At 27.1% G+C, this 25,185-nt stretch overlaps 3 protein-coding genes across 5 annotated transcripts; 1 reads left to right on the top strand and 2 right to left on the bottom strand.

Moving 5' to 3' along the window:
- Positions 1-2,518: 2,518 nt before the first annotated feature.
- LOC111040935 (ribosome biogenesis protein NOP53) lies at positions 2,519-5,167 on the bottom strand. Its single transcript, XM_022325026.1, has 7 exons — positions 4,932-5,167; positions 4,683-4,832; positions 4,120-4,319; positions 3,524-3,834; positions 3,222-3,445; positions 2,873-3,139; positions 2,519-2,646 (listed from the first exon to the last, which is right to left on the bottom strand). The coding sequence occupies exons 1-7, from the start codon at positions 5,042-5,044 to the stop codon at positions 2,565-2,567; spliced, it is 1,347 nt and encodes a 448-aa protein (XP_022180718.1). The 5' UTR covers positions 5,045-5,167; the 3' UTR covers positions 2,519-2,564.
- Positions 5,168-11,485: 6,318 nt separating this feature from the next.
- Positions 11,486-17,562, bottom strand: LOC111040932 (ecto-NOX disulfide-thiol exchanger 2). 2 transcript variants are annotated; one of them, XM_022325018.1, is made up of 12 exons: positions 17,471-17,561; positions 17,189-17,345; positions 16,960-17,122; positions 16,679-16,877; positions 16,275-16,623; positions 15,528-15,752; positions 15,227-15,439; positions 13,978-14,084; positions 13,282-13,404; positions 13,028-13,165; positions 12,449-12,593; positions 11,544-11,734 (listed from the first exon to the last, which is right to left on the bottom strand). In XM_022325018.1, exons 2-12 carry the CDS (start codon positions 17,199-17,201, stop codon positions 11,544-11,546), a joined length of 1,866 nt encoding a protein of 621 aa, XP_022180710.1. In that variant the 5' UTR covers positions 17,202-17,345; positions 17,471-17,561. The 2 variants fall into 2 exon arrangements, with proteins under 2 accessions (XP_022180711.1, XP_022180710.1); XM_022325019.1 differs by having other exon boundaries at positions 11,486-11,734; positions 17,189-17,562.
- Positions 17,563-17,729: 167 nt separating this feature from the next.
- LOC111040931 (SET and MYND domain-containing protein 4-like) lies at positions 17,730-24,866 on the top strand. 2 transcript variants are annotated; one of them, XM_022325017.1, is made up of 13 exons: positions 17,730-18,002; positions 18,062-18,215; positions 18,309-18,540; positions 18,600-18,807; positions 18,883-19,048; positions 19,647-19,805; positions 19,886-20,126; positions 21,020-21,291; positions 21,352-21,425; positions 21,489-21,770; positions 22,893-23,039; positions 23,690-23,834; positions 24,234-24,866. In XM_022325017.1, the coding sequence occupies exons 2-13, from the start codon at positions 18,073-18,075 to the stop codon at positions 24,388-24,390; spliced, it is 2,226 nt and encodes a 741-aa protein (XP_022180709.1). In that variant the 5' UTR covers positions 17,730-18,002; positions 18,062-18,072; the 3' UTR covers positions 24,391-24,866. The 2 variants fall into 2 exon arrangements, with proteins under 2 accessions (XP_022180709.1, XP_022180708.1); XM_022325016.1 differs by having other exon boundaries at positions 17,730-18,215.
- The last annotated feature ends 319 nt before the right edge of the window (positions 24,867-25,185 follow it).

Below are 25,185 nucleotides of genomic sequence, written 5' to 3'. Positions count from 1 at the left end.
ATGCTACTTTTCTTGAAAGTTGAAAACTATATTAGTACAAATAACAAGGACCTAACAACTATCAACAAGACAACACAATATTCATATGTTGTGCACCTGCAAGGCACAATAGTCTACAAATAGTACAAGTTAATGATAAAATATTTCGTGGGCGTTAATTATAGGTTTATTAATTTGTTGAATGGTATACGTAACTATGTCCAAAATTAAGTAATGATTTGTCATACCTACCTGGTGTTGATGGGAGTGTGGATGACCTATTTTGATTGCAGAGGGGTGACTGACATTTTAAGCTTTGCTTAAGTTTTATCAAAGGCCATAACTATGGAAGCGTAGAGTAGGTACCAATTACGAAGTACTTTTAACAAATTTCAAATAAAAAGACAATGAGACAAAATATATATGTTCTTCACTGTAGCAGTGTAGCCTGTAGGTATCCAACTATTTATTACTATATTTAAATATTATAATAATAATAGGTAGGTATATTAAATTAACAGAGGGGCCCAAACTGTGGTTCACGAATCGTGATTATATTTTTGGTGGATCGCGTTAAGTTTTGAAATATTTATACATTTTTTGTGAGATAAAATATTTAGTATTAGATTTGGCCTATCAAATATGTAAGTACCTATACCTATCTATATATATGTATACATAAAGAAACGATATATTTTATGTATAAATACCAGTTCCTCAAGGTACTGTATTTTTCGTGTAACAGTTACACCAGAGGTATTTAAACTTTTTCATCCCACGGCTCCTTTAAGTCTTCACAAAATGTTGACGGCTCGAAAATTATAAACGACAAAAAAAAACAATGTTTATATGAATGTAATTTATATTTTATAATTTTTACTTATTATTTATTTACCATATTATACATATATAAAAAAATTACGCTGATTTGGCGAATGATTGTTGTAGACAATTCAACGTTTCCCAACCGGTGTGCCACAATGATAATAGCAAACGTTTTTTCGTAAAAATATTTATTGGTTTTCAATTATACTACGCGGCTCCCTTCGACAACTCCCGCGACACACAGTTTGAATACCTGAGTTACACTATAATTTACTTAAGAAGTCTTACTATATGTCTATGTAGAACGTTTATGTTCGAATTTATTTCTATCTTCTATCATTGATGGTCGTTATAATGTTATATGCGACGATTACTAGATGTACCAGTAGACGTATCATCACGATCAGGGGCGTGCAAAAATAATTATTAATAAAAGTTAATATAATACGTATGTGGAACTCGATTAGGCTAGGTCTGGAGATAGAAACTACCCCCGAAAAATAACGCCCCTGATCACGATGCTGCTAGATTCAATTTTATTTCAAAAATAGCGATCAGCAGTGAAACAAAAAAGAAGCCAATTGGTACATATGTAACTTACTCCCACTGCTTTCATAGTAGAATTTACCGAAATTCCCCAACGCATAGGGAAGAACTATATCTATGACGTGTCGTTTTAATTTTTTTTAAAACACTAATCTAACATTCACCCATAATTTTTTTTTAATTAAGTGATAAAAACCTAATGTTTTCAAAATGATATGTTTAATTGTATTTATGTTAGCCAAACAATAAAAATGCTAACCTAACCTAACCGTATATAATATATTTATACATTTCAAATAAAAGTAGGTCGACTATCAAGAATCTACTGAAATAATAATATTTTACAGTCAACATTTTATAATTTTGATAAAATCATCGTCGGCTGTGACTTTAATTCCCTGATATTCGGTTACATTGCGATACTGAATTTATCTGCGTATTTGACTACGATAGGGGACAATACTACAACCCTATTTCTGTTATTTCATACCCACTATCAAAATATCTGAAAGAACTTATCTGTACTATTAAGGCAACAAAGGTGCCTACATTATCATTAGCCACTTAAAATACAAGAAGCAATACAACGAGTCAATGAGTTTAACAAGTTCAAAGTAGCTACAATTTAATTATTTCAGTTAATTATTATATTTGTAGACTTGTTTCGGTTTAATAAACAAGGATATTTTATAGCATCAATTTATTTTGTCTATTTCTAGTCCAAAATGCAATGATTATCAGCCCATAAAAGCACGCATATTATTCCATACACTTTAAGTGTATATAATTCAAACAAACTTTGAAAAAAGTACAAGTATTACACTATCTATGTACTATTTTCCCAATATTTTGCATAATTTTATATTGTCCTGAAAATAGTTGAAATACAAAAACTTTAACTTAAAATGATAGGGAAAACACTCATGTATATAAAATATAATATATACTATACATTACAGTAGTAACCATTTAATCCGGACAAAATTCTTAAGACTGAATAAACATTGTATAATTCTAACACAATTCTCCGCCTAATTTGTCTGGGATAAAAAATAAACTACTGTACTTAAAATAATAAGTCAGAAATATTTGGAAAACCTTTATTAGTAGTTATAATTTAAATATAAAACTTAAAATAGGTTTTAACTTTCAATATAATAATAATGAATTATGTAGCCAAAAATGTTATTATTTCTTCACTAATAATCATCAAATTATACACTATACTTTGCTAACATGTCTGGAGTTACTTTAAAAGCAGGATCCATGAAAGCCTGTACTTTTTTCTTATGAATCCTAAAAAAAAAAATAATCATAACAATTATGAACAAAAGGTAACTTTTTAATGCCACAAACAATCATTAACATTTAATGAATCAATAGTGAGCTAATGCTCCTAAATAAGATTAAGTGACTCATGATTGGTCCATTAAATGTTAGTAAACATTAAATCAATTAATCAATTTTTTATGCAATTCTTTATAAATATTAATAAAAATATAAAATTTGTATATTAACTTACTTAAGTTGTTTTTTCCCAACAGATAATATGTTACGCTTTTGTAAACTTTCAAAACAATCTTTGAATATATTTCCTTGTGGTTCAGTTTCTCTTAGTGTACCTTTTAAATCTTTTGGTAATGTAAAAGCATCTAATGACTCAGTAAACTTATTGGTTCCTAAACGCCTGGTGCTAATATTATTTAATTGTCTCTTTTGTAATCTTTTAAGTTTTTTTTTATTAGTTGTGTTCTCCAATTCATCCAATTCTTCTCTTATATAACGTAATCTAAAAATAAAAACAGTCAAATTAGTAAATGAACATTATTCAACAATTTAATCAATTTTCATGGATGTACTAAAAGAATTACCTATAAAGATCTGAAACTTTCTTCTTTTCAATTTTAGCATTCATACGTTGTCTTTCTTCATTACGTAATCGTCTCTGGATCTTACGTTTTTTAATGGTCTTCTGATTATCTCTTGTAGTAGGTGGGTTAATGGCTTTAAACTCAGAAGTGTCTTCATTGACTTCTTTAACTGTATCATCCGTAAAGCCAGGCAGACCTTCAGTTAATTCTTCAATTATCATTTGCTAAAAATTCAACAAATTAGTACAAAAAAAATGAAATACTAAAGCAATGAAAGCATTCGTTTCATTAGTTAAATTTACTTCATGTTTATCTTTAGAAACTTGTTTGAATAAGTTTCGTGTAACTCTATTCATATGTGCTTCATGCTTTATCAATTCTGTTTCTTTATCAGCAATATTGGTCAATAATGAGACATGATCTTCGATAGTCGGATTGTATGAAAGACCAGGGTGTGGACATTTCATATCTTCAGCTTTACATGTGGTTTGGCTCGGATGAGACATTTTTTTATCACTTAATTTTGGAAGAATTTTAGCATTATGTTGTAAGACTTCCTTTGGCAACCATTTAATAACATTTTTGATGAGTTTATCTTTTCTTTGTCCTGGTTCTATTTAAAAACAAAAGTATGAAATAATAACTGATCAAAAATATGTAGAACTAACCAAGATATACATATACTTTTACATCAGCACCGCAGCCAAAATTTTTTTTTGGGGGGAGGGCTGCAATATGTTATTACTAGGACTATGGTAGTACTAGTAAGTTTGATATTGCAAGGGGAGCTTAAGCCCTAAAGCCCCCATCCCCCAGCTACATACTTCACATTATAATTTATAAGTATGTATTTTATATTTTTATCAAGTTAGAAGATTAAATTATATAATACACATACCTCTATAACTTGTCCATAAATCCTTATCAAAAAGATCTTTAGTTGAATTTTCTTTTAGTTCCAACGCTTTAACTTTTTCTTTTAACATTTTATTTAATTCCTTTGCCTCTTTTTTCTTAACTATAGCTTTCCTGAGAGGTTTAATGTTTTTGTCAAAATCATCTTCCTTTTTATTATTTTTTTTGTATTTTTTTACACTTCTGAAAATTAAACATTCAAAACAATTTTAACTTAAATATATTTTTTTCAACTTTTTACAACTAATAAAATAATTTTATTTCAACCTAAAAATAAGATAATGTAAACTATATACCTATAACAATATTTAATTTAAATTGAATTTAACATATAATTCTAATTTACTTTTACTCTATTATGCATATTTATGAATACAAATAAATCACAATATATTCAAAAAAAAAAAAACTACATGGGTATAAATACATACTATATATTTAAGTTAATTTCAATAAAAGGTTTGTTTAAAAATTTCAAAGTTAATGATTTGAGACACACTAATCTATAAGCATTTAAGGATATAATAGAAGTCATTTCAAAATTACCTTTTAGCAAGTGGTGGAATAGCAGATGTTGATTGTAAACTCGATAGACATTTCAAAGGTGCATTCAAGGATTTTTTCTTAGGCTTTTGTTTCTTTCCACTTGTATCAACATGAAACAGCTCTTCATCTTTTTTTTCACTGAATGGATCTCTTCATGAGAAAAATAAAATTAATATCAATGATTTATGAAGAATTTGTACAATATAATAATATATTGCTCTAACGTCTTCCGCCTTGGGTCTTACATACCCTATTCGTTCTTCGAGACGTTTCCCCTCAAGATACGTGTCAACATCAGTTACATCAATTTTTCTTCTCCAATCTCGTTTCAACCTTCTTCCTCCCCTTTTTTTGGTTTTCATCGCTGATATAATCGTTAAGTTATAACTTTAAATGAATTAATACGAATTACGAAACTACCAACAAGAGAGTTAGACTTTAAGAAATAGAGAATTATAGTAGAATACTATTCACGTGGTTTATCAACAATATTAGTGATAACCATGTTATCAATAAAATTTTTATCCCATATCATGGAGTACAATATATCGCAATGGCCGTGTTTGACTATTATTATTTTGTTATATTTATTTATAGATAGATGTAAATTGTCTATGTTTTTATCAAGGGGTGGCCATATCATTCTGAAAAAGAGGCGAAAACGGGGTACTTGCAGTGTAACCATCATATGAAAAATAAATTATTGTAAATATACACATTTATGGAGTTTTCTCCATATTACCATAAATTATATATTTTTTTAATAATTATTATTGGTGTAAAATTCCGATTGTGTAATGTTCGTCTTATACTCTTATGCCATATTATAATGATAATGTATTTGTGTTTTCTGCTCTCCTATACATGCATAAAAATTTTTGCTTATTCGCTGAGGCACTATTGCACTAAAACTACTTAAACCATAAAATTATTTTGTAAAATTGAATTACATTATAAGAAATCTTATTTAAATTGGACTAGTAATAGTAATAGTAATATTGGGCTAGTTAATTTAGTTTCAATTTCAATTATCTTAAACAAACCTAACATAATATGTATATTGTATAGAACATATTATACATATTAATTTTGAATTAGTATTTTCTGCTCCTATATAATACACGGGTACTCCATTACTTTACAGTAAAATGGTTATTTCAAAATGTTGATTGAAAGTAAAATATTATAAATACAACTTTAAATTAGAATATTTTAAACTAACACATTCTTTTATTTTAAATACCTAATAAACATTCATAGGTAATAAAAATAACAACAAATAATAATAAAATAATAACAAACTGTATTTATTATAATATACCTACAAATCTTAGAGTAATAATAGGTACTTATACAGTACAAATAACTTACTAACTAATAATAATAGTAATATAATAAACTATACAATATTAAATTTACACTACTGGCCTTTAAAAAGGATCATTTTGTTGTACCAGTTTCTGAGTGAAATATTTTCAGAGCTCTTTTTGCAAGCATATTTAGTTTTTAAATCAAAATATTTTGAAATTATAGATTTAATTAAAAGGGTTACATGATTAGTCATACAATCATTATCAAAATTATGAAACTCAATATCATTAAATACAGAAGTATTATTTATAAAAAAATTAAGAGTTTTTGTTTGAATAAATAATTTATGCCTAGGTTTATTAGACTGGTGTTGAAAAGACCTCATAATTTTTTCAGTTTTTGTACATATAAAATTAACACTATCACTTGGATATGACAAACCGCCAACATCTTTAAGATGAATTAAAGAACTTAAAAAGTTGTCTTTGACACCATAAAGAGCACCTACACAAATCTCACATTTAATTTTGAATGAAAGATGACGAGAAACAAAACCTGCAATATAAATAATAACTTCTGTACAAAAGTCACTGAGAGTATTATTTACAATGTAATCATGGTCATGTATAGTTAATGTTTCAGGTTCAAGCTCAATGTCTTTATATAAATTTAAATATGCACTATTAATTAAGTCTTCAGGTTCTTTATTTTTTATGCTAGAACAATTTAAAATGGAAATATTATCAAGAGGAATACAGTTACCAAGAGCACTATTTTTAATTTCAGCGTGCATTATTAATTTTTTATAAGAGGCACGAAATTGCCTTGCAGTGGGATTGTTATTTAAACCACCATGAGATTTTATAGATCCAAATAAAAGCTCCAAGTGATCTTGGCTAAATTTATAAAAACATAAAAATTTTAATTTTTTTGATTTTAAAAGAGTGTCATATAAAGTCTTTAAAGATTCAAAACAAATTAAAAAACCTAAAAATCCAGTTTTTCTTGGAGATTCAATGACAAGTTGACCGTTTGGAAATTTCAAATCTTTAATATATGTGCTCATTTTATCGATACAATTTTTTATTTCTTCAAAATTTCGGTCACACAGGGCAGATTTCAAACCATAATCATTGAATTTTCTTGAGTTAAGTATATCAAAAGCATCATTGAATATTTGGATAAATTCAATAGTTGCATTACAATTTTGAAAAGATTCAAGTTTTAAAGTATTTTGACAAAAAATCAAGGCGTCAGCTACAGACTTACTTAAAAGCTGTGTTGCTAGCTTAACTTTCATTTTTTGGCGAAAGAAAAAAACATGATTTTTTTTCAGTTTGTTCCCTAAATGAAATCCTTCATTTTCTTGGAGAGTTAAGAGTTCTTTAATAAATTTGAAATTTATTTGTTCATTATTACTATTCAATAAAAGTTGTTTTTCACCAAAAGTATTTCGAACCAACTTTATCATATGTGCCGGGTCTGGTAAAATTACAACAGATTCATTTGAATTATTAACACTAAAATCTGTTTTTAAATTTTTAAAATTTAAATCACAACCTAATATTTTAGACATAGTTAAATTAGTAGGGCACCCATCAAAAGTCAAACTAACAATATTCACTTTTGTTGTCTGTATGAGATTTAATGCTTGTTTGACCAGCTCAGCTTTTTGTAAACTACTAAGATGATTGCATAAAAAGTAACCGATAGGAAGCTTCCACGATTCATTAACGCAAACTACCATGAATACAAGACATTCAGTAGCTATTTCCATAGCATCTGTTTCAGCAGTTCTTCCAATATTTACATAACCATGATACTTGAAACCATCCCACTCAACATGCTGCCTTATAGCTACTTCATCAACCATCAAAGCACAATATATAGGTTTATCATTTTTAAGCGTTTTAAGCGTAAGCATATCAAGCGATTCCTGCGTAAAACCTGGTTCTGCATCCATATGACAGTACCATTTACCAAGCGTGCGTGGATGAGGCAACACACAATTAAATTCATTACGAACAAACTCATATGCTTTAGGTGAGTAAAAGTTGAGTGTTAAAGCAAATTTTCGCAGATCTACACTAAATTTTCTAGGAACAGCTTTGCCTTTGTTTTTATTTGCCAAATTTATTATCAAATCTTTATTCTTACCTGCAATTATTAAGGCAGACAAATTATACATAATTATAATTGTGAAGAATGTCTGCATTTGCTGCTGTTAAAAATTACCAAAACTATCCATGAGTATTTCTACTGAGTCTTCATTAAGTAAATTTTTTTTTTTCAAAACAGTAACAACTTGTTTTAATGAACTAATTTTCTTTTTTTTTCGGCTAATTTTTTGACGAAGAACTTTGATTTTTTTTGATTTTAATTCATTGGTAATTGATAAATTAAACAAAGCTTTTTTTAGACGCAGTTTTTTTGGTTTATCATCATCAGTAGATTTGCTCATATCCAAATATGATCTTTTAGACTTGTGCTTAAACAAAGATGTAATAATAGTTAGTAAAATAATAACTAAGTATAAAGTATCTAATATACTGCCCACTCCTGTTTATACATACAGGTATAATAATATTTTCTGTTGAACTGATTTGCTTTTCGTCAAGAACAGGTTCGATTTGTTGAACAGTAATTTTATCAATATCTTCAATAATACAATCATCAAGTTGCATACTTGAGATATCTGAACATTGCTACAGCAAAAATGTACATTATTCATATTTATTCAAATTATATAAAGATGTTATAGACAATAGTGTTACGACCCACACCGTGTTCGATAATATTGTGGATTATTATTCCTACGTGAATTATCTAGTCCTCGAGATCGTCTGCACATACCCGCCCCTCGATAAGTAATATACTGATGTTACTATACTTACAGGAGTAGCATTTTCATGTGAATTAGTCTCATTTACACAAGATACAAACTCTTCAGGATAAATATTTTTCGCCTAAATTTAAGTGTATATAAAGTGTATATAAAAAATCAACAAATATGATTTATATAAAATTTTTTGTAAAACTTACACTCTTCACTCTTTTAATATAAATCGAAGGAATAGCAAAAGGCTTTAAATGTATGCTTCTAGCGTATTTATCAAAACAATGCGCATCAAAATGTAAAGAACAAACAACAGATTTTGGTTTGATTGAACCAACATTAATGTTGCACTTGTTCTGGATAAAATTTAACCACTCTTCTCTGACATTACTCTGTGGAATTCTAAAAAAATAAAATATTTTTATTATGTTATTAAACAGTCAATGAACCTATAAGTAAGGAATTTAGAAACAAATTTACGGATCAACAAGTTCTTATTGAACTACAATTTAATTCAAGACTTTAAAAAGTGACGAGATTAATATTTTTTAACGTAAAGTTTAGTTAGGTAACTCCATTACCATTAGATCAATAGAAGTACTAACCGGTGAAATGTAATATTGTCGTTTTCTTTTTTTTGTTTCTGAGTCCGAGCGCACAAAATACAGCTGACCATTATGATTTAAGGTTACTTACAAGTTACAATTACTTAAAATTACTTAATTACAATAATTGTACAAAATACAGTTAAAAATTATAATTTTTAAAGCTAATCAAACAGCTGCTTATCATTACCAACCATAATTTTTATACTATATTTTTCTGTGATAATATAATGTCCATTATCCATTTAATTTCATGGTCGACAACGCCATCTAGTGTTCACTAGAGTTGTAAGAGGGGTACAATGGTGTTCAATTTTGCTTCGATCTGATAATCATAATACCTGCATAATGCCTCCTCTTTAGTTTTATTACTCTATGGTTTTTATAATACTTATGCGGTTGTTTACTGCATATTATTGTACTATATAGTGTACTGTGTCGAAACACTCAAAACGAACATGGTCTTTGAGAAACAGTTGCTTCTCGATATTTTTAATATTTAGCAATATGAATCTAAGAAAACAATAACTAAATAATAATTATCGTAGGAAAATAACAATAGTAATGTTAATAGTACTTGTGTTAATTATAAATTGTTAGTAGGAGGGTGGGTGGGTTCTGTGTCAATTTTAGGCTGCTTAAGGTTATTTTAGGTTCGTTTCGTCACTGAGTGTACTACTGTAACATTAGACTTTAGTCGCTCATAAAAAATGATTATGGGTTTACTCTCAACTTTTTCTAATTTCCACCAACGACAAGTCGAATCTTGTAAACATTTTTTAAGTTTTTTGACAGCGCAAAAATTGTTTGTGGACAATAATAAAAAAATGAAATAAAAATTGAAATTTACTTCTGCCTATAAATAGCTCAATATAATTCAAAATATTTTAAAACATTTATCATGTATAGAAAATAGTAAATACTATAATGCCAACATTCAGTAAAAATTTCATGTACCTTTAGTTAATTTTTTTAGAGTTACACCAAAAATTAAAATCAATTTTGTTTCAAACTTATTTTGCAACAATTCACTTTCATACTAGGAAGAAAAGTTATTGAATTTTATTAAACTAAATTGAAAATTTTTTTTTGTATATCTTAAAATACTCACAACTTGCTTTCAAATTAAAATATAATAAAAATCCAAAGTGATGCCCTAGTGGCGTACCCAATAATTTTCAAAGGGGGAGAGGGCTAAACAAAGTAAATCACAATTCGATATCTGTTACTTCAACCTAGGTCGTTATTACTAAATCCCATAACCGTAATAATCTCTGTCTTCTATAAATAGACAATAGTTGATAATACGCAAAATGTTTTTTCAAAACCATTTTTATAATGGTTTGTATAAGACTATTGAGACTTATACCAAAACATAGTCAATGGGAGGGAGTTAATTATACAAGGAAATTATACTTATGAGGATAAGTTTGGAAATATTTGAGGGCCCAACGCCCAAGTCCCTCCGCAAAACATTATCTATGGACAGGTATGTATTTTATATTACTAAATGAATCAATTAGGTATACATCCTCTAAAATGTACGACTAACGAGTATATTATTATATTATTATAAATTAATATTATTAATCAATGACAGGTACTAGGTGCTAAAACCTATAACTAGATAATGGTAAAATTTAAGAAAATAAATGCATATTTGGATCAAAATTCTGTATTATTAATACTTATTATGAACTCTACAAAGTAAGACTTATTATTACTACTTATATTAAAATATATTTTATACAATTTATAAGAATGAACAAGTGATCAATTTCATATAAAGTAATTAATAATGATAATAAAATGTTTTGTAGACATAGTAAAATTTTACAAAATCAATAAGTAGAAAAAGATTATAATTAGCATAATATTATGTTAAATAACAATATAAATTAGTCGTATTCTGTTTTTATAACAATTTAAATTTTATAATTAGTGTGAAAAAATAATTGAAATAAAGATGATTGTTAATATTAACAACACAAAGAATAAATTACAAATTATAAAGCAACTTTTTCATATACATTATGTAAAACACTATTAAAAAAATGCAAAAACAGATTAATACAAATGAAAATAATCAAGTACTTTATAATATCATAATTAACTAAAATTGACTAATTTCCACAGAGATGAATCATTGTGTTGGAAATTTTCAAATAATATTTGGTTGGCGACTAGAAGATTTTCTATTTGTTGAGAAGTAACGTTCTTATCAATATTTTTGATATAGTTTACAACACTTTCAACACTTATTCCAAAAGGATGAATACTTAAATATATTGCAATATGACCTGTGCATGAGAAAATACATTGTAAATAAAATAACCATACAGCCAAACATATTTTTTAGGGATGGGTCAGTCTTAGTTTTTATGAACTTCAACTGTTCAAACTCGAACTTAAATATTCAAACTTAGTCAATTTTTTAAAAATTTAAAAATATAATAGTTATCAAAACTATTAAACATTTAACAAAAACAAAAATTAAAATTAAATTGCATCATACTCGATCATTTAAAACTTGATTATGTTCAAACTATTCAAATTGTTTCAAGATAAATTTTTCTAGAAATTAAGTGTTTGAATTTCTAATAGTTCAAGGTGTTTGAGCATTCAAGAACTCGCCGCTAATATTTATATTTATATGAAATTATTATTAGTTGCACATTGATCAAAACAACAACACAACATTTAATTAATATTTTGTAAAACTATTTATTTTCATAGTATGAATTTCAATGTTTAATTTATAATTAAAAAACATTATACACTCTATTCAGGTTAAGAACCATACTTAGATGCCAATTACAGCAGTATGAATTCATTATATATGGCAGGTATTAGTACCATGTTCAAATGGTTGACTGTTGATACACAACCACCACCTAACAAAAACTGGTTGCTTCTGAGTGTATTTCTTAACTTGATAAAATAATAAATTTCTTTTCAGCACAAAATTTAGATTATTAATAATACTTTTTATGCAGGTTAAAATTTTTACTTACCAAGTAATTTTATTTGATGACCCGAAAAATGATTTGATCCATTGTTCGTTTCTTTTGTTTTATCGTTTGGTATTAACTGGTTATCAATTGAACTTGAATTGGATTTTTGAGAGTCAGAAAATTTTTCAGTAAGAACATTTAACTCCTATAAAATAATAATTTGATTAGTTAATTATGTATAGAGATAGGATATTTATTTTGATGTATTAATAATATACATTTTAATTTATAGCTATTTAAATATTATTTTGAAAAAGGTGTAAGTTTGTATACAAGGATTACTGTTTAGTCATCAAATTAAAAACTAAATGGTATGAATTAAATAATTTACTAATTCCTACAAAATATTTAACTGGTAAGAAAAATATTAATAAAAAGATCAATTGAAATAGACTATCTTAAAAAAATACAATAATAATAAAACATAAACACAAATCTTTGTAACTTGGTAAGTAATGCACAGAACTTACAAAAATATAAAATGTCTTTAATTCTATTGGAATAGAAAGAATTTGCACACAAAATAAAAAAATGTTTATTTTAATGGTTTACTATAAAATAAAATAAAAATATATTTACTTGTCGAGTAGATAATAACTGTTGTTGTAAATAATTTATCTGAATATCTTTTTGGTCAGATGTTTGTAAACTGGCTTTCATCATTCCTATTTCATTTTTGTAAGCTTCCAGTTCACATTTCAGGTGATCATTTTCATCCTACCAAGAAAAGTATACAGGTAAATAGTAAATTAATAGTAAATTAATAGTAAATAATTAAGTATGAATCATAATATATATACATATAAAATTATTTATAATAAAATTCAAATAACCTGTAACTGTATAGGATCAGTTTTTGTTTTTGTCTTTTTTAAATTGCTTTCATCATCGGATAAATCCATTTCGTCTCCACCAATCATTTCATCTTCATCATCGATACCCAATTTGGATAGAGCCTAAATATTTAAGATCATTAATTAAATCGTAAAAATATTTTAAAAGTTAAAAATTTAAAAAAATGAATGGTTTGTATGTTTATACTTTTGTTGTAGCAGGTACATTACAAATTTGTAGGTAAACATATATATTACGCGCGATCCCTAATTTTCACATCAATCATAAAAAACTCAAGGTAAACAAATAAAATATAACACCTACCTAAATTATTTGGTACAATACAAATTCCTGTTAATTATACTCGTAAAATAATACAGCACACAGTTGACATCGACATGCAAATGAAAAATGGTTTTAATTTTATATTATTGTGCATTAATATTATTAATAACCATCAAAGTAATAATTGATTTCATAACTCAACAAAATAATAATGTAGTAAATACTTGTATATGTTAAGCAATAGCTATTATGTATAAGCAACATATTATGATAGTTATGTCTTTGGTATGAATTGTAAACAAACAATCTTCACATTTCACTATAGATAGGCAGTATATATTTGAGGCAACTAAATTAAGCAAAAGCTATTTTATTTGTTTCTTGTCTGTTTTAGTAAGCATAAAACCTACCATTGCCTGCTTCTTCCATGTCTCAATGTTCTTTCGCTGCGCCTTTGTGAAATGATCCCAAACCTTCTTGTGCGACGCAGAAGTAAACACTTTCTCGATCTGGGTGACTTTATACAAGGACAATAACACAGGCGGTTAACATATTAAGAAAAAAAAGAAAAAAAAAGAAGGTTTTTATAAATCAGATATCTTTAGTTATTTATAGGAAAATATATTACGCCGTAGTATTGTGATAAATTTTGTTTGAGTATGAATATGTAAATAGTAATTTTGATAAAAAGTTTAAACAGTTAACTATATTTAAAACAGTTCATTACATACATTATAATTTTAACAAATAATATAAAAGGTATAGAAATTATTATTTTTTGGGAAAAATTTAAATTTAAATATTTAAGAAAATTTACTTAAAAAGCAAAATAATTAATAAATGGTGTACTATTAAATTTTGTATTTAAATTTAAAACTGATAATTTTTATCATCTTATTTCTTTCTCTTTAACTGAACACCATAAGAATAATGTTTATGTTATAAAAAAACTTGCATGTCTTATTAAAAAGGAGATGTCAGATATCATCTGAGTAGAAATTTTAAGAATTTTAGGGATAAAATTGGATTGTTTTACTAATAATTCCTTTTCTTACCACCATCAAAATATCTTAACATAATTAAAACCTTGACCCCATTTCATACTTACCTTTAATAATTGGGAAGTAAAATAATAGTTCCTGAAATATAAATAACATTTTCAAATTGCTCGGAAATAGACTACGAAATTATAGTTTCAACTTCCAATGTTCACAAACCTTAATTTAATAACTATGGTTATTTTGAGTCTTAATTAAATCAATGTATTTATATTCATCATTACTTTAATACCATAGATGTACTAAATTTTATTCTTCAGTCATAAGCAATACTAACCTTGACAAATGCACAATATGAAATCATAATATTTGTAAAGTGACCCTTGAAAAATTTAAGCTGAACCAAATAAAAAAAAACCAAATACCTGAATCTAAATATTATAAAAAAAGAAAATTATGAAACCTGTCATGCAACTAAAAATAACTCTTATTGTAATTATATTGGTTTTTTTAGCATGTTACAGGCTATGTTATTTACTTTTTCTTCTTAGTTTTGACTCTTGTCATCAGTTGTCATTCTAACAAGGTCAATGGTTAGAAGTTCTCTTATAACCGAAATATACTAGTTTATTATTATAACAATTAGAGTTATTATACTTACATTGTAATAAAATTGCTTGCATACGGCGTTTAGTAAGGTCTTTGAGATTTTGTAGTTCTTCTTCAAATTGGTTTTTTTCTGATAGTAAACGCCGTACATGGGAATTGGTCGATTGAATTATCGAATAAAATATATTAACATTACGTTTGTTACAATCTCCTCGTTCTAACCACGTAATAACTACTTGTACAGCATTTAAAAATGATGTATCAGCTATAAAGTAATAAGTATAAGTATTAATAACCGTATTTAATTAAGAAAATATTATTCAACTAAAAGATCATATGGGTTAATTAATTACCCTTAATTTCTTCACTAACTGATAAAGCTTTAGCTTCAGTGAAATGGGGTATTAATGGAGGAGATGGAGGAGGATTTGATCGAGTTTGTTGTAAACGCCTTTCTTCACGCATTAAATGTCTTTTTTTCATTTCCCATTCATACTGATCATCACGGGCTTGAGCATAATCTACGTGTAAACGTGATGCAGATACCAGCTCCTGTCCTTTCATCACTAATCGATATCCTAAGTAAAATATGTTTATAATCATTAATATTTATATTCATGAAATATAGTAGGTAGCTATTAAATGATATATAATTAAAAATAATGAATATTTGTTATTCTTAAAGCCAGTGTTTGGAAAACACTTCATCTATGAACACTCACGTTCACAAGTTCACATTCATATTTAGTGAACAATACGTAAATATCACTATTTTTTTTTTCAAATAGAACCTGAACGTGACAGCGTTTAAATTTTAATGAATTTGAGCAATTTTTAAGAAGCTCAATTTATTTACCGTTTAATAAATACATGTTTAAAATATGATTAAATTATATTAAATTATAATAATATTTTCTTGTTATAATTCCTATAGAAAAATTTTAAATGTAACGAGCCAGTGAACGCATTCATTTTTTCAACAAACGCGAACAAGTTTTTTTTTAAAGGACTGAATGTGAACATATTAATTTTTTTAATGAATGTACAAACACTGGATTAAGCCTAAAAATTAATCAATAAACGCAATTTAAATACTTTACCCGAGAGTTCTAATGCAAGATCAACGGAGCACTCATTCTCAAAACGTATATGACAAAATTTTCTATTACTTAAGCGTATCGTCAATATTTCCCCATAGTTAGTAAAAATTGATTTCATTATATCTTCAGTAATGCTGTCTGGTAAACCTCCAACAAATACAGTTCGACAGCCTGGAGGCCTTTCTCTAGAAGTTGGCGTAGGAGCGTTTGAAGGAGGTGGGTACAGTGTGCACAGTTCTAGTTGTATAATTCGTTTGTCTGTCTGAATGACATTGGACTCTGGCGCTCTTGGTGTCGAATGATTAACAATCATTGAAGAGGGTGTTAGCATTCCACCCATGACACCATACTAAAAAAATTACACATAAAACAATAATTTCTAAAGAATGTAATTGTGTACTAACTTGTCCCATGAACATTGCAGAATCCATTACGTTCATTGGGTTAATTAAATTAAATGGATTAAATTGAGGCATAATTTCATTCCACAAAGGAGATGTTCTAACTGGTACGGGTGGTTTATTAGAAGAAATATTTGCATCAATAGGCAAGTCTATTAGAGACGCTGGTTTATCCCCGTGTATGTCGGTGAATTGTGTATCACTAAAAATAATATAATAATAAGCTATAATATTCAGATTTAACAGCTTATTGTTAAATAATTATGTCCATGGTAGGTACAAACCCTCTTAGATTTCTAGCTCGTTCAACTATTCGTTCCCATTGGTCATCAGAATTAATTTTTTGGGCATCTGGTTGATCCCACCGTCCTCTCTTATTTTCACCAGGTCTATTTCGTTCGTCTGTGCTTGAAGATTCTGTAATTTTTCTTCGAAAAACTGCATCATCTACAAAAATAAATTAAAAATAATGATTATCATAATTTACAAAAGCAAGAAAGAAAATATTCTTACAATATGAAGCCATTTTTTATTACACTTCATGAAGTGTAGTGAAAAAATGCAATTTGTAGTATTGAAGGGCAAGTAAAGAAATTAATCATGGGTGTCAATGAATAATTTGAAAATTAGTCCGATTTAAACAAAATTAAGTAAGTATGAACTTTGAACACTACAGAAAAAATCAATAATTTATTACAATAATTTTATAAACACAATTAACTCCTTAATCCTTATAAAATATAAATAGGTATAATAACTTAGTAATGAACCATATTATTGTTAGTTATCTAATACCTATATCATTCTCAATCTTATTGTTTCTACTTTCCACCCTACTACCACAGCTACTACCCTAGACATATATCACAGAACAATTTAGGTATACACCAAAATACTTTTTTATCACACAGCATGGAATAAGAAGAGTTTTAAAGTTGATAGTATAAAATTGTCGTAAATTTGTTCTTTATTATTACCACTGTTACCACGGACGTTCGTGTTGTTTACAGAAATGTTCTTAAAAAAAAACAACTACTGATTATCGATTTAGTGATAAATGATATAAACAAATCTACGGAACTACTTAGCAGTTAGCTTCAACAAATACTCTATAATATAATAATAATATAATACTATATAATAATAATAGTATTAATAATAATATAACACTCATATAGAGTATTTGGTTTCATGTTCATTGCTTCAAACGAGTCACTGTAGGATTGTTGGACATACCTGTCTATTCACACGAATATCGGATTCATTTTATTATTTGTGTTTTATGATCTGATCTGTGAACTCTTAACAACTACACTTGTACACTAGTGTAATAGAGGTTTACGTAATTGTTGCCTTAATTTTTATTTTAGATTAAAAATTTTATAGGTATTTAAATTATGCCTGTAAACACGTTTATTCGATGGGAAAATGTAATGGATATTTTAACCCATTACGGTGTGAATAATAGTTTTATGGAAACATTTAAACATACCGCCAATAATGAAAAAGTAAATCTCTGTATGCAAAATGAATTCATCAGGTACAAATTTTTTTTTCACAACTCTTGTATTACAAGATCAATACCTAAATTATATTTACTGTGCCTGCCTTGTGGTCAATGTCTGTATCATAGGAGCTGTTTGGAAAAATGGTTGGATGATCCAAAGTTTAATGAGAGTCTAAAAAATTCAACCAAATCCAAAGAGACTCGACTAGTGGCTAATGAAGAATTCAAAATGAATCGGCTGGAGTTGTGCTGTAAACTTTACACAAAAGCAGCTCAGTTTGCACCGTATAAAAGTATAGAATCAGCATTAGCGTTTTCTAACCGTTCAGCTATGTACCTGAGGTTAAACAAATATCAAGTATGGTTTATTTGAAATTCAATGTAAAAGTTCTGTATAAATAATATGTATTATTCCAGGAGTGTTTAAAAGATATTGATGCCAGTCTGAATATATTGGAAAATTCAGATATTAATGAACAAGAAGTTAATAAAGGTCAATTAGTTGTGAAATTATTTAAACGCAAAATTGAATGTTTAATCGCTTTGAAACAATTTAAAACTGCTAAAACTAACTGGGAAAATATACTAGAACTATCAAAGAATGTTTATAAAATACCCTTAGAAGGTTAGGAGTGTAACAAATATTTTATATTACATACATTATTTATTATTAATTACTTGATGAATTATTCTAATATAGATCAATTTATCAAAAAATGCAAAGTTTTGTCAGATTGTAATACAAATTCTAATAATGCAGATATTGTTATAAATGCCGATGAAACACTTACAGAAGATCTAATTAAAAAAAAACTGAATTCAAATAAAATAACTCTTCCATTTAGGTCTCCTAAATTGGAGTTATGGTAATTATGGTGATAGTTGACTATGTATCTGTATTCTGTAAACAGTTTAGTTAAGTAAATATAATCTGTATACCCTAAAGTAAATACATGTAGATATTTATGGCATTTATACTACATTACAATATTAAATACAAATGTAATGCTCGTAAGTTTATAATATGTTTTAGAGGACATCATACCGGCTTGTGTCTGAACTTGTCCTTGTGGGATTCCAGGAAATATTCTTACCTTTAAATTTGATATTAGATCAATTAATTTTAATACTCAAAATAACAGAGTTCAATGGATTTTTCTATTATTTTTTTATTTCTTTTTTGTTTTTTAAATTAATCATTAAGTAAATGTTGACACTAATTTCTGTCAATAAAATAAATAATATTGATAGAACTGGAACTTACATTTATACTTACATAAATACACTTTATTTAAATACAATTACTTCTCCATTTTATTTGATAATTATTGATTTATACTTAAAGCACCATGGATTTTCTTACCACTTACTTTTAAAGTAAATTTAAGTATGAAAATATGTTTTAAAAACTGTTTACAGATATTATAATTTCATTTATTTACCGAGATTTAATTATTATTTTAGTTATTCAGAAGCTAAAGGAAAACATTTTGTTGCTTCAACTAAAATAGAATTTGGAGAACTTTTAATATTTGAAAATCCATTTGCATTTGTGTTGCTACCAGAATATTACAATTCATTTTGTTATAACTGCTGTGTACCATTAAAATATTATTCTATACCGTAAGTAATGTTAAATTTCCAATTTATTCTTAATATTTATATAAAGATAATTATAGTAAAGTAAATACACATTTTTTCAGATGTGACAATTGTTGCACAATTTTGTTTTGTGGTGATAAGTGTCTTCAAGAAGCAAGGAATTCATATCATCGTTGGGAATGTAAACAAGGAACATCAATTTTCAAGTGTATTGGAATTGCCCATCTTGCATTGCGTTTGACAATAGAAACTTCTCAAGCAAACAGCAATAATGATCAAATTTATAATTTATTAACACATATCGATGATTTAAAATCATTAGAACTATACCAATACAGTCTGGTAATTTATCTTTTTACAAAAATTGATTATATTTTCAATATTAAATTACAGGTTTTTTTTTCATTATTTATCATTTTGATAATGTGATAACTATAATATAACTAAATACAAATTCTTAGGTTCCTACATCGCCACACTAAACACTTTAACTCTGTACCTTATCTAATAACCCTTTATTCTGCTCCTTTTAGTTAAGTTCTCAACAATGGGTCGATCATTTAGAATCCTTATCTTCGTATCGAAATTAGTTGAATGAGTGCAGAAATGCTTCCTTAGCTATGCTGGAGTCCTACACTCCTACTTAAAGTTGAACATTCCCAACATTTTTATCATCCAGTCATGGATGTGCTGAATCTTTGCTCTCTCGGGGATAGGCGTCATCAGACAGTCTAACTTTTTTATTAAAATTAAGTCAGGACAAGATTGATGCACCGTGACTTCTTGAAAGTATAAGCTTTAGAGTTCCAACCGCCCATACTAAATCCTCTGAGTCCTTTCACATTCCAACTTTCCGTTCAAACTTTTTATTAAATGATTCCTTTGTCAGAACAATGCATAGTTTAAATGATAATAATGTTGATACATTGCTTTAAATTTCTATAATTTTAAACTGTTTTGTTTATTTTTAATTTATTAATATTTTGTTGTTTAGAACACTTATGTCGTTTAATGTTATAACAATTACTTTTATATGTATTGTTTCATACTTTTTATATGTAAAAAGTCGATTGGCATTTATATCAATAAAATTAAAATAAATATGATTAAAGATATTACTAAATATCATTGATATTAAAAATATTTTGATTTATTTTTTAATGAGTCCATTAAAACTAAGTTAACTCATAGTTTATAGGAACAGAAATGTAATGTTTATAATTTGGTAATTTCAGACTGCCACTCTTTTGCTTTTATACTTGCAAAAGAAAACCGATTTCTTTAAAAAACATCCAAATCTTGTGCTGGAATCCGTGGGCAGTGAATTACTTCACCACATGACAAGATTAGTATGTAATGGAAATGCTATTTCAACTCATATGTTGTCAGATTATGACTCTGGATCTCTTACTTCAATTATTGACGAATCGCAACCACGTATTGGAACAGCTATTTTTCCTACTTCAAGTTTATTAAATCATTCATGTGACCCAAATATATTTTCAAGGTAAACTTGTTGTAGTCACTTTTAATTCAATCATTTTTTTAATTAGAATAATATTTCCAGTAATATACTGAAGTATGTTGTCATCAAAGCTTCTCGAGATATAAGCAAAGGAGAGGAAATTACTAATTGCTATGGTGAATATACAATAATAATAGCAATAATAATAATATTCTTGTTTATAATTTTGAACATTTTAGGGCCTAACTTTCGACGCATGCGATTAGTTAACAGACAGGCTTCATTGAAAGAACAATATCATTTTGACTGTAAATGTTGTGTTTGCATGGATCCACGATCAGATGAAATGTTTTTTAAAATAGTCGAGGGACTTGTATGTTTATCATGTCACAACGAAATTCCAGCTACTTTGTCAAATTTAGATGTTGATGACACTGTGTATTGTGGGTTGTGCTATGTTCGATTTAGAACATTAGATTATAAGAGAGGATTACTTAAAGCTGACAAAACTTATAATAAAGGTAAAAGTAGCTACTCAAAATTAATGTAAATTAGTAATATCATCATACAGTTTATGAACAATATTATTGGGGATGTTTTTAAAAGGGATATTTTTAGGGCGAACTGATTCAAAGAAAATCACCTGAGATCATAGAAAATGTTTGTTGTTCATGATATGTAATATTTTGATATTTATTCCTTTAATCAACATAATAGAATGACAAAATTACTAAAGCATACTTTTTGTTTTGATATAAACTCAATTTTTATCATTAGTTTCAACCAGAGTTTAGTCAATGTTTTAAATAGTGTACATATTATCATAATTTTTAAATATCATTAATACAAAATACATTGCTAAAATGGTACTATTACATACATGTTACTATGTTACCCAATTAAGATAAAAAATTTGTGGAAAAATAATTCTTATTTAAAATAGATGTGGCATTTAAACATTATTTTTTCATTATACCTATTACTCATAAGTCATAATATACAGAATTACAGCAATAAATATTTACAATTTGATATCTATTGTCTATAACACATCTTTTTTTTGAGAAATCTCAAATATACCTCATAAATTACTTCATCTGGTGTTATTATGAGACATGATGACATGCCAATAAGGCTACCCCATTTAGCCCGTTCTAATAATAAGAATATATTATTGCTGTTGCGGGCCTTGCAATCTCCACATGCATAATTAAATATGTAATCGGATATATTATAATAATATGGTATACCTACTAGGTATTTAAAGTTAAATCTGTAAGCATTTTATTTCTACGATTAATACAATGGAATCTATACGCATAGAGCATGAACGTTTTTTTATTACATATAAAATGGATGATGTGTTGCGTATTCTTAAACAGTTGTAGGTATGGCAACTGCCATGTACCTAATACAGTGTTTTTTTTATATATATTATAGAAATACTCGTTCGAATATGCATTTCTTTAAAATGCAAAACAGTAAAAATATGAAAGGTCATGGGGGATCCATCTCCCATATCCCGCCCCCTCCCACATAAATACGCCACTGGTGCTCAGAGCTAATGGTCAAAAAATATTGATTTAATGTTCTAATTTATTATATTTTTTATTGATTTTAATAGTTTTTTTTTTTTTAATTAGGAATGAAAGAACTCGAGGCAAGTAATGTTTTAAGTGCAAAACGTGTTCTTTGTGAGAGCTTAAGACTTTATACTCTCGTTTTAAACCAAAAGAACGCAAATATTACTAAATGTGAAGATAGTATAGCAAAATGTTATGCTCTAGCTGGTAAGATAATTTTTTTTATTTTATAATTTATCTAAAGCCCGGCAACTGTGGCCATAAGCTGTTTGTGGGGGGGGGGGGGGGGAAGATTTTATGGAACACGTGTGTGTTTGGCAGAATTTCTAGTGAGCACCCGTAGGTTTCTGCATTCCAGGGGGGCCGCGGCCTATTTCTCCAGGCACCATGATTGCCGGAAGAGAGATACGGCCCGTGACCAAGATTCAAACTGGCGACAGTGCACTTTCAACCGACGTTTGGGTCGACTCGGCCACTTCACCCCCCGATAAGATAATTATACAACATATAAATTATGATTATTAGAATTCATTATAAAAACATTTATTTAATATTTCTGAATACTTTACAAAAATATTATGCATGAATTCATTGTTTTTCAGCTATCATGTTTGTGTAGATTATTAGATTAACATAATATTAAACATCAATGAATTTATTTTCTAATATTTTGCAGTCAAAACTGTTTTTATTTATGATTAAGTATGATTAATTATAATTCATAGTGTATGACCTTTGAAAATTCCTCTGAAGTCAAATGTTTTTATTTATTGTATTTATGCTTATTTATCATTTTATTCCAGTAATTCCTGATTTCAATATTTTTATTCGTTAATTTTTGTACTGTGTAATTTAAGGAGATTTCGAGAATTGTTATATGTATTTGGATAGAAGTTTTGAAGCAATAGAAGAACGTTTTGGCAAAAATAGTTTAGAAGTTGCTTATGAATTGGATAAAATGTCAGATATAATGGTCAACAATCTAGACATGCGAAATAATCGGTAATTAATGTAATGTGTTAATATTTCACTATATTTATATTTTAGAATTTGAGATGATTCTGAGTACAACAATTTTGTTACATTAATATTACATTTTTATATTTTCATACTTTATTCCATTATGATAACTATTTATTATTAAAATAAAATTTTTGTGCTGATTCATATTCACAACATTTTACAAAATATATTTTTTAATGCATTGACTTTTAGACAAATAAGTCAATAGCTATAATTATTTAAATTTTGAAGTTAATACTACAACTGTAATAATAAATATTAAATTATAGCATTGTAAATTGTTATACATTATATTTTTACATATATTTTAACTTTAACCTAAATAATTATCTAGATGTCGAATGTAATATATATTTACTACAGTATTATCATTTATAGGAATTTAATTCATAAAGCATTAAGACATGTACGGAGATCAATGCAAATATTTGATGCCAATTTGTCTGCATGGGATATCCCATATAGTGAATCTGGTATAGCAAATATCAAACATAAAGAGAATATATTGTTACAGTTCTTGGAAAGTAGGTTTTGAAATCTAGAATCTAAATATTGAAAAAAATATTTCTTTAACTAGGTTGTTAATTGTTACATTAATATATTATGTACAGTTTTATTTATTCCTTATTATTTTGTAATTCATATAATAATATGATGTACATTGTACCTATATATCTATCTTATGAAATAAGAAATATTTTAAGTTTTGTAATTATTATGCATAATTTTTAGATTAGCTACCTACCTCTTGATCCTTATTTGTGTGTTTAATTGAAGTCATGATGTTTATAAAAAAATTAATTTGTGTATTGTTTTGATTAATAGATTAATTGTTTTATGATATTATTATTAAGAATACCTATGTCCACCTCACTATGCATTGCTCTACTTGGTAAGGCTCTGATATTATGCAATGTCTATCTGAATAAAATAATCTGTACATAAATTTGCACAATAAATCAACAAACTATTTACATCATAACATGAATAAAGTGAAAGGTATGTAACTTATTTGTATAACTTTCTTATAATATATATTTTTTTAAATGATTAAAATAAATCTCAGTTCCAGTTTCTTATGTCTGCAGGGAGGTTTGTCAGGAATAAAGAAGAAGACATAGTCTCATACTCTCATGTCCCATCTCCCATCTATAATGACCAATTATTTATTAAAATTGACTGTATCAATATTCTATACATTAGTTTACTGTCAATGTTTTTTATTAACAAATTGTATCTACGTACTTCAACAAATTTTTTCCACAAAACTATGTACAGTGTCGGTATAACAGTATCAGAAGTGATGAGAAAATGAGATATCAAGAGTAGG

Source organism: Myzus persicae, unplaced genomic scaffold (assembly GCF_001856785.1).
Source record: "Myzus persicae strain clone G006 unplaced genomic scaffold, MPER_G0061.0, whole genome shotgun sequence".
In the NCBI taxonomy this organism is placed as follows: Eukaryota; Metazoa; Arthropoda; class Insecta; order Hemiptera; family Aphididae; genus Myzus; species Myzus persicae.
This window is presented reverse-complemented; position numbering and strand designations above follow the sequence as displayed.

Coding starts and splice junctions, on each gene's coding strand:
- LOC111040935 (XM_022325026.1), bottom strand. CDS start 5,044: ATGAAAACCAAAAAAAGGGGAGGAAGAAGGTTGAAACGAGATTGGAGA. Junction 3,835..4,119: donor TTTATGGACAAGTTATAGAG/GTATGTGTATTA, acceptor GTTTTTAAATAG/AACCAGGACAAAGAAAAGAT. Junction 3,446..3,523: donor TTTCTAAAGATAAACATGAA/GTAAATTTAACT, acceptor TTGAATTTTTAG/CAAATGATAATTGAAGAATT.
- LOC111040932 (XM_022325019.1), bottom strand. Junction 16,878..16,959: donor CGAGCTAGAAATCTAAGAGG/GTTTGTACCTAC, acceptor TATTATTTTTAG/TGATACACAATTCACCGACA. Junction 15,753..16,274: donor TCTTGCATTAGAACTCTCGG/GTAAAGTATTTA, acceptor TATTTTACTTAG/GATATCGATTAGTGATGAAA.
- LOC111040931 (XM_022325017.1), top strand. CDS start 18,073: ATGCCTGTAAACACGTTTATTCGATGGGAAAATGTAATGGATATTTTA. Junction 18,808..18,882: donor TTATAAAATACCCTTAGAAG/GTTAGGAGTGTA, acceptor ATTCTAATATAG/ATCAATTTATCAAAAAATGC. Junction 19,049..19,646: donor TCTCCTAAATTGGAGTTATG/GTAATTATGGTG, acceptor TTATTATTTTAG/TTATTCAGAAGCTAAAGGAA.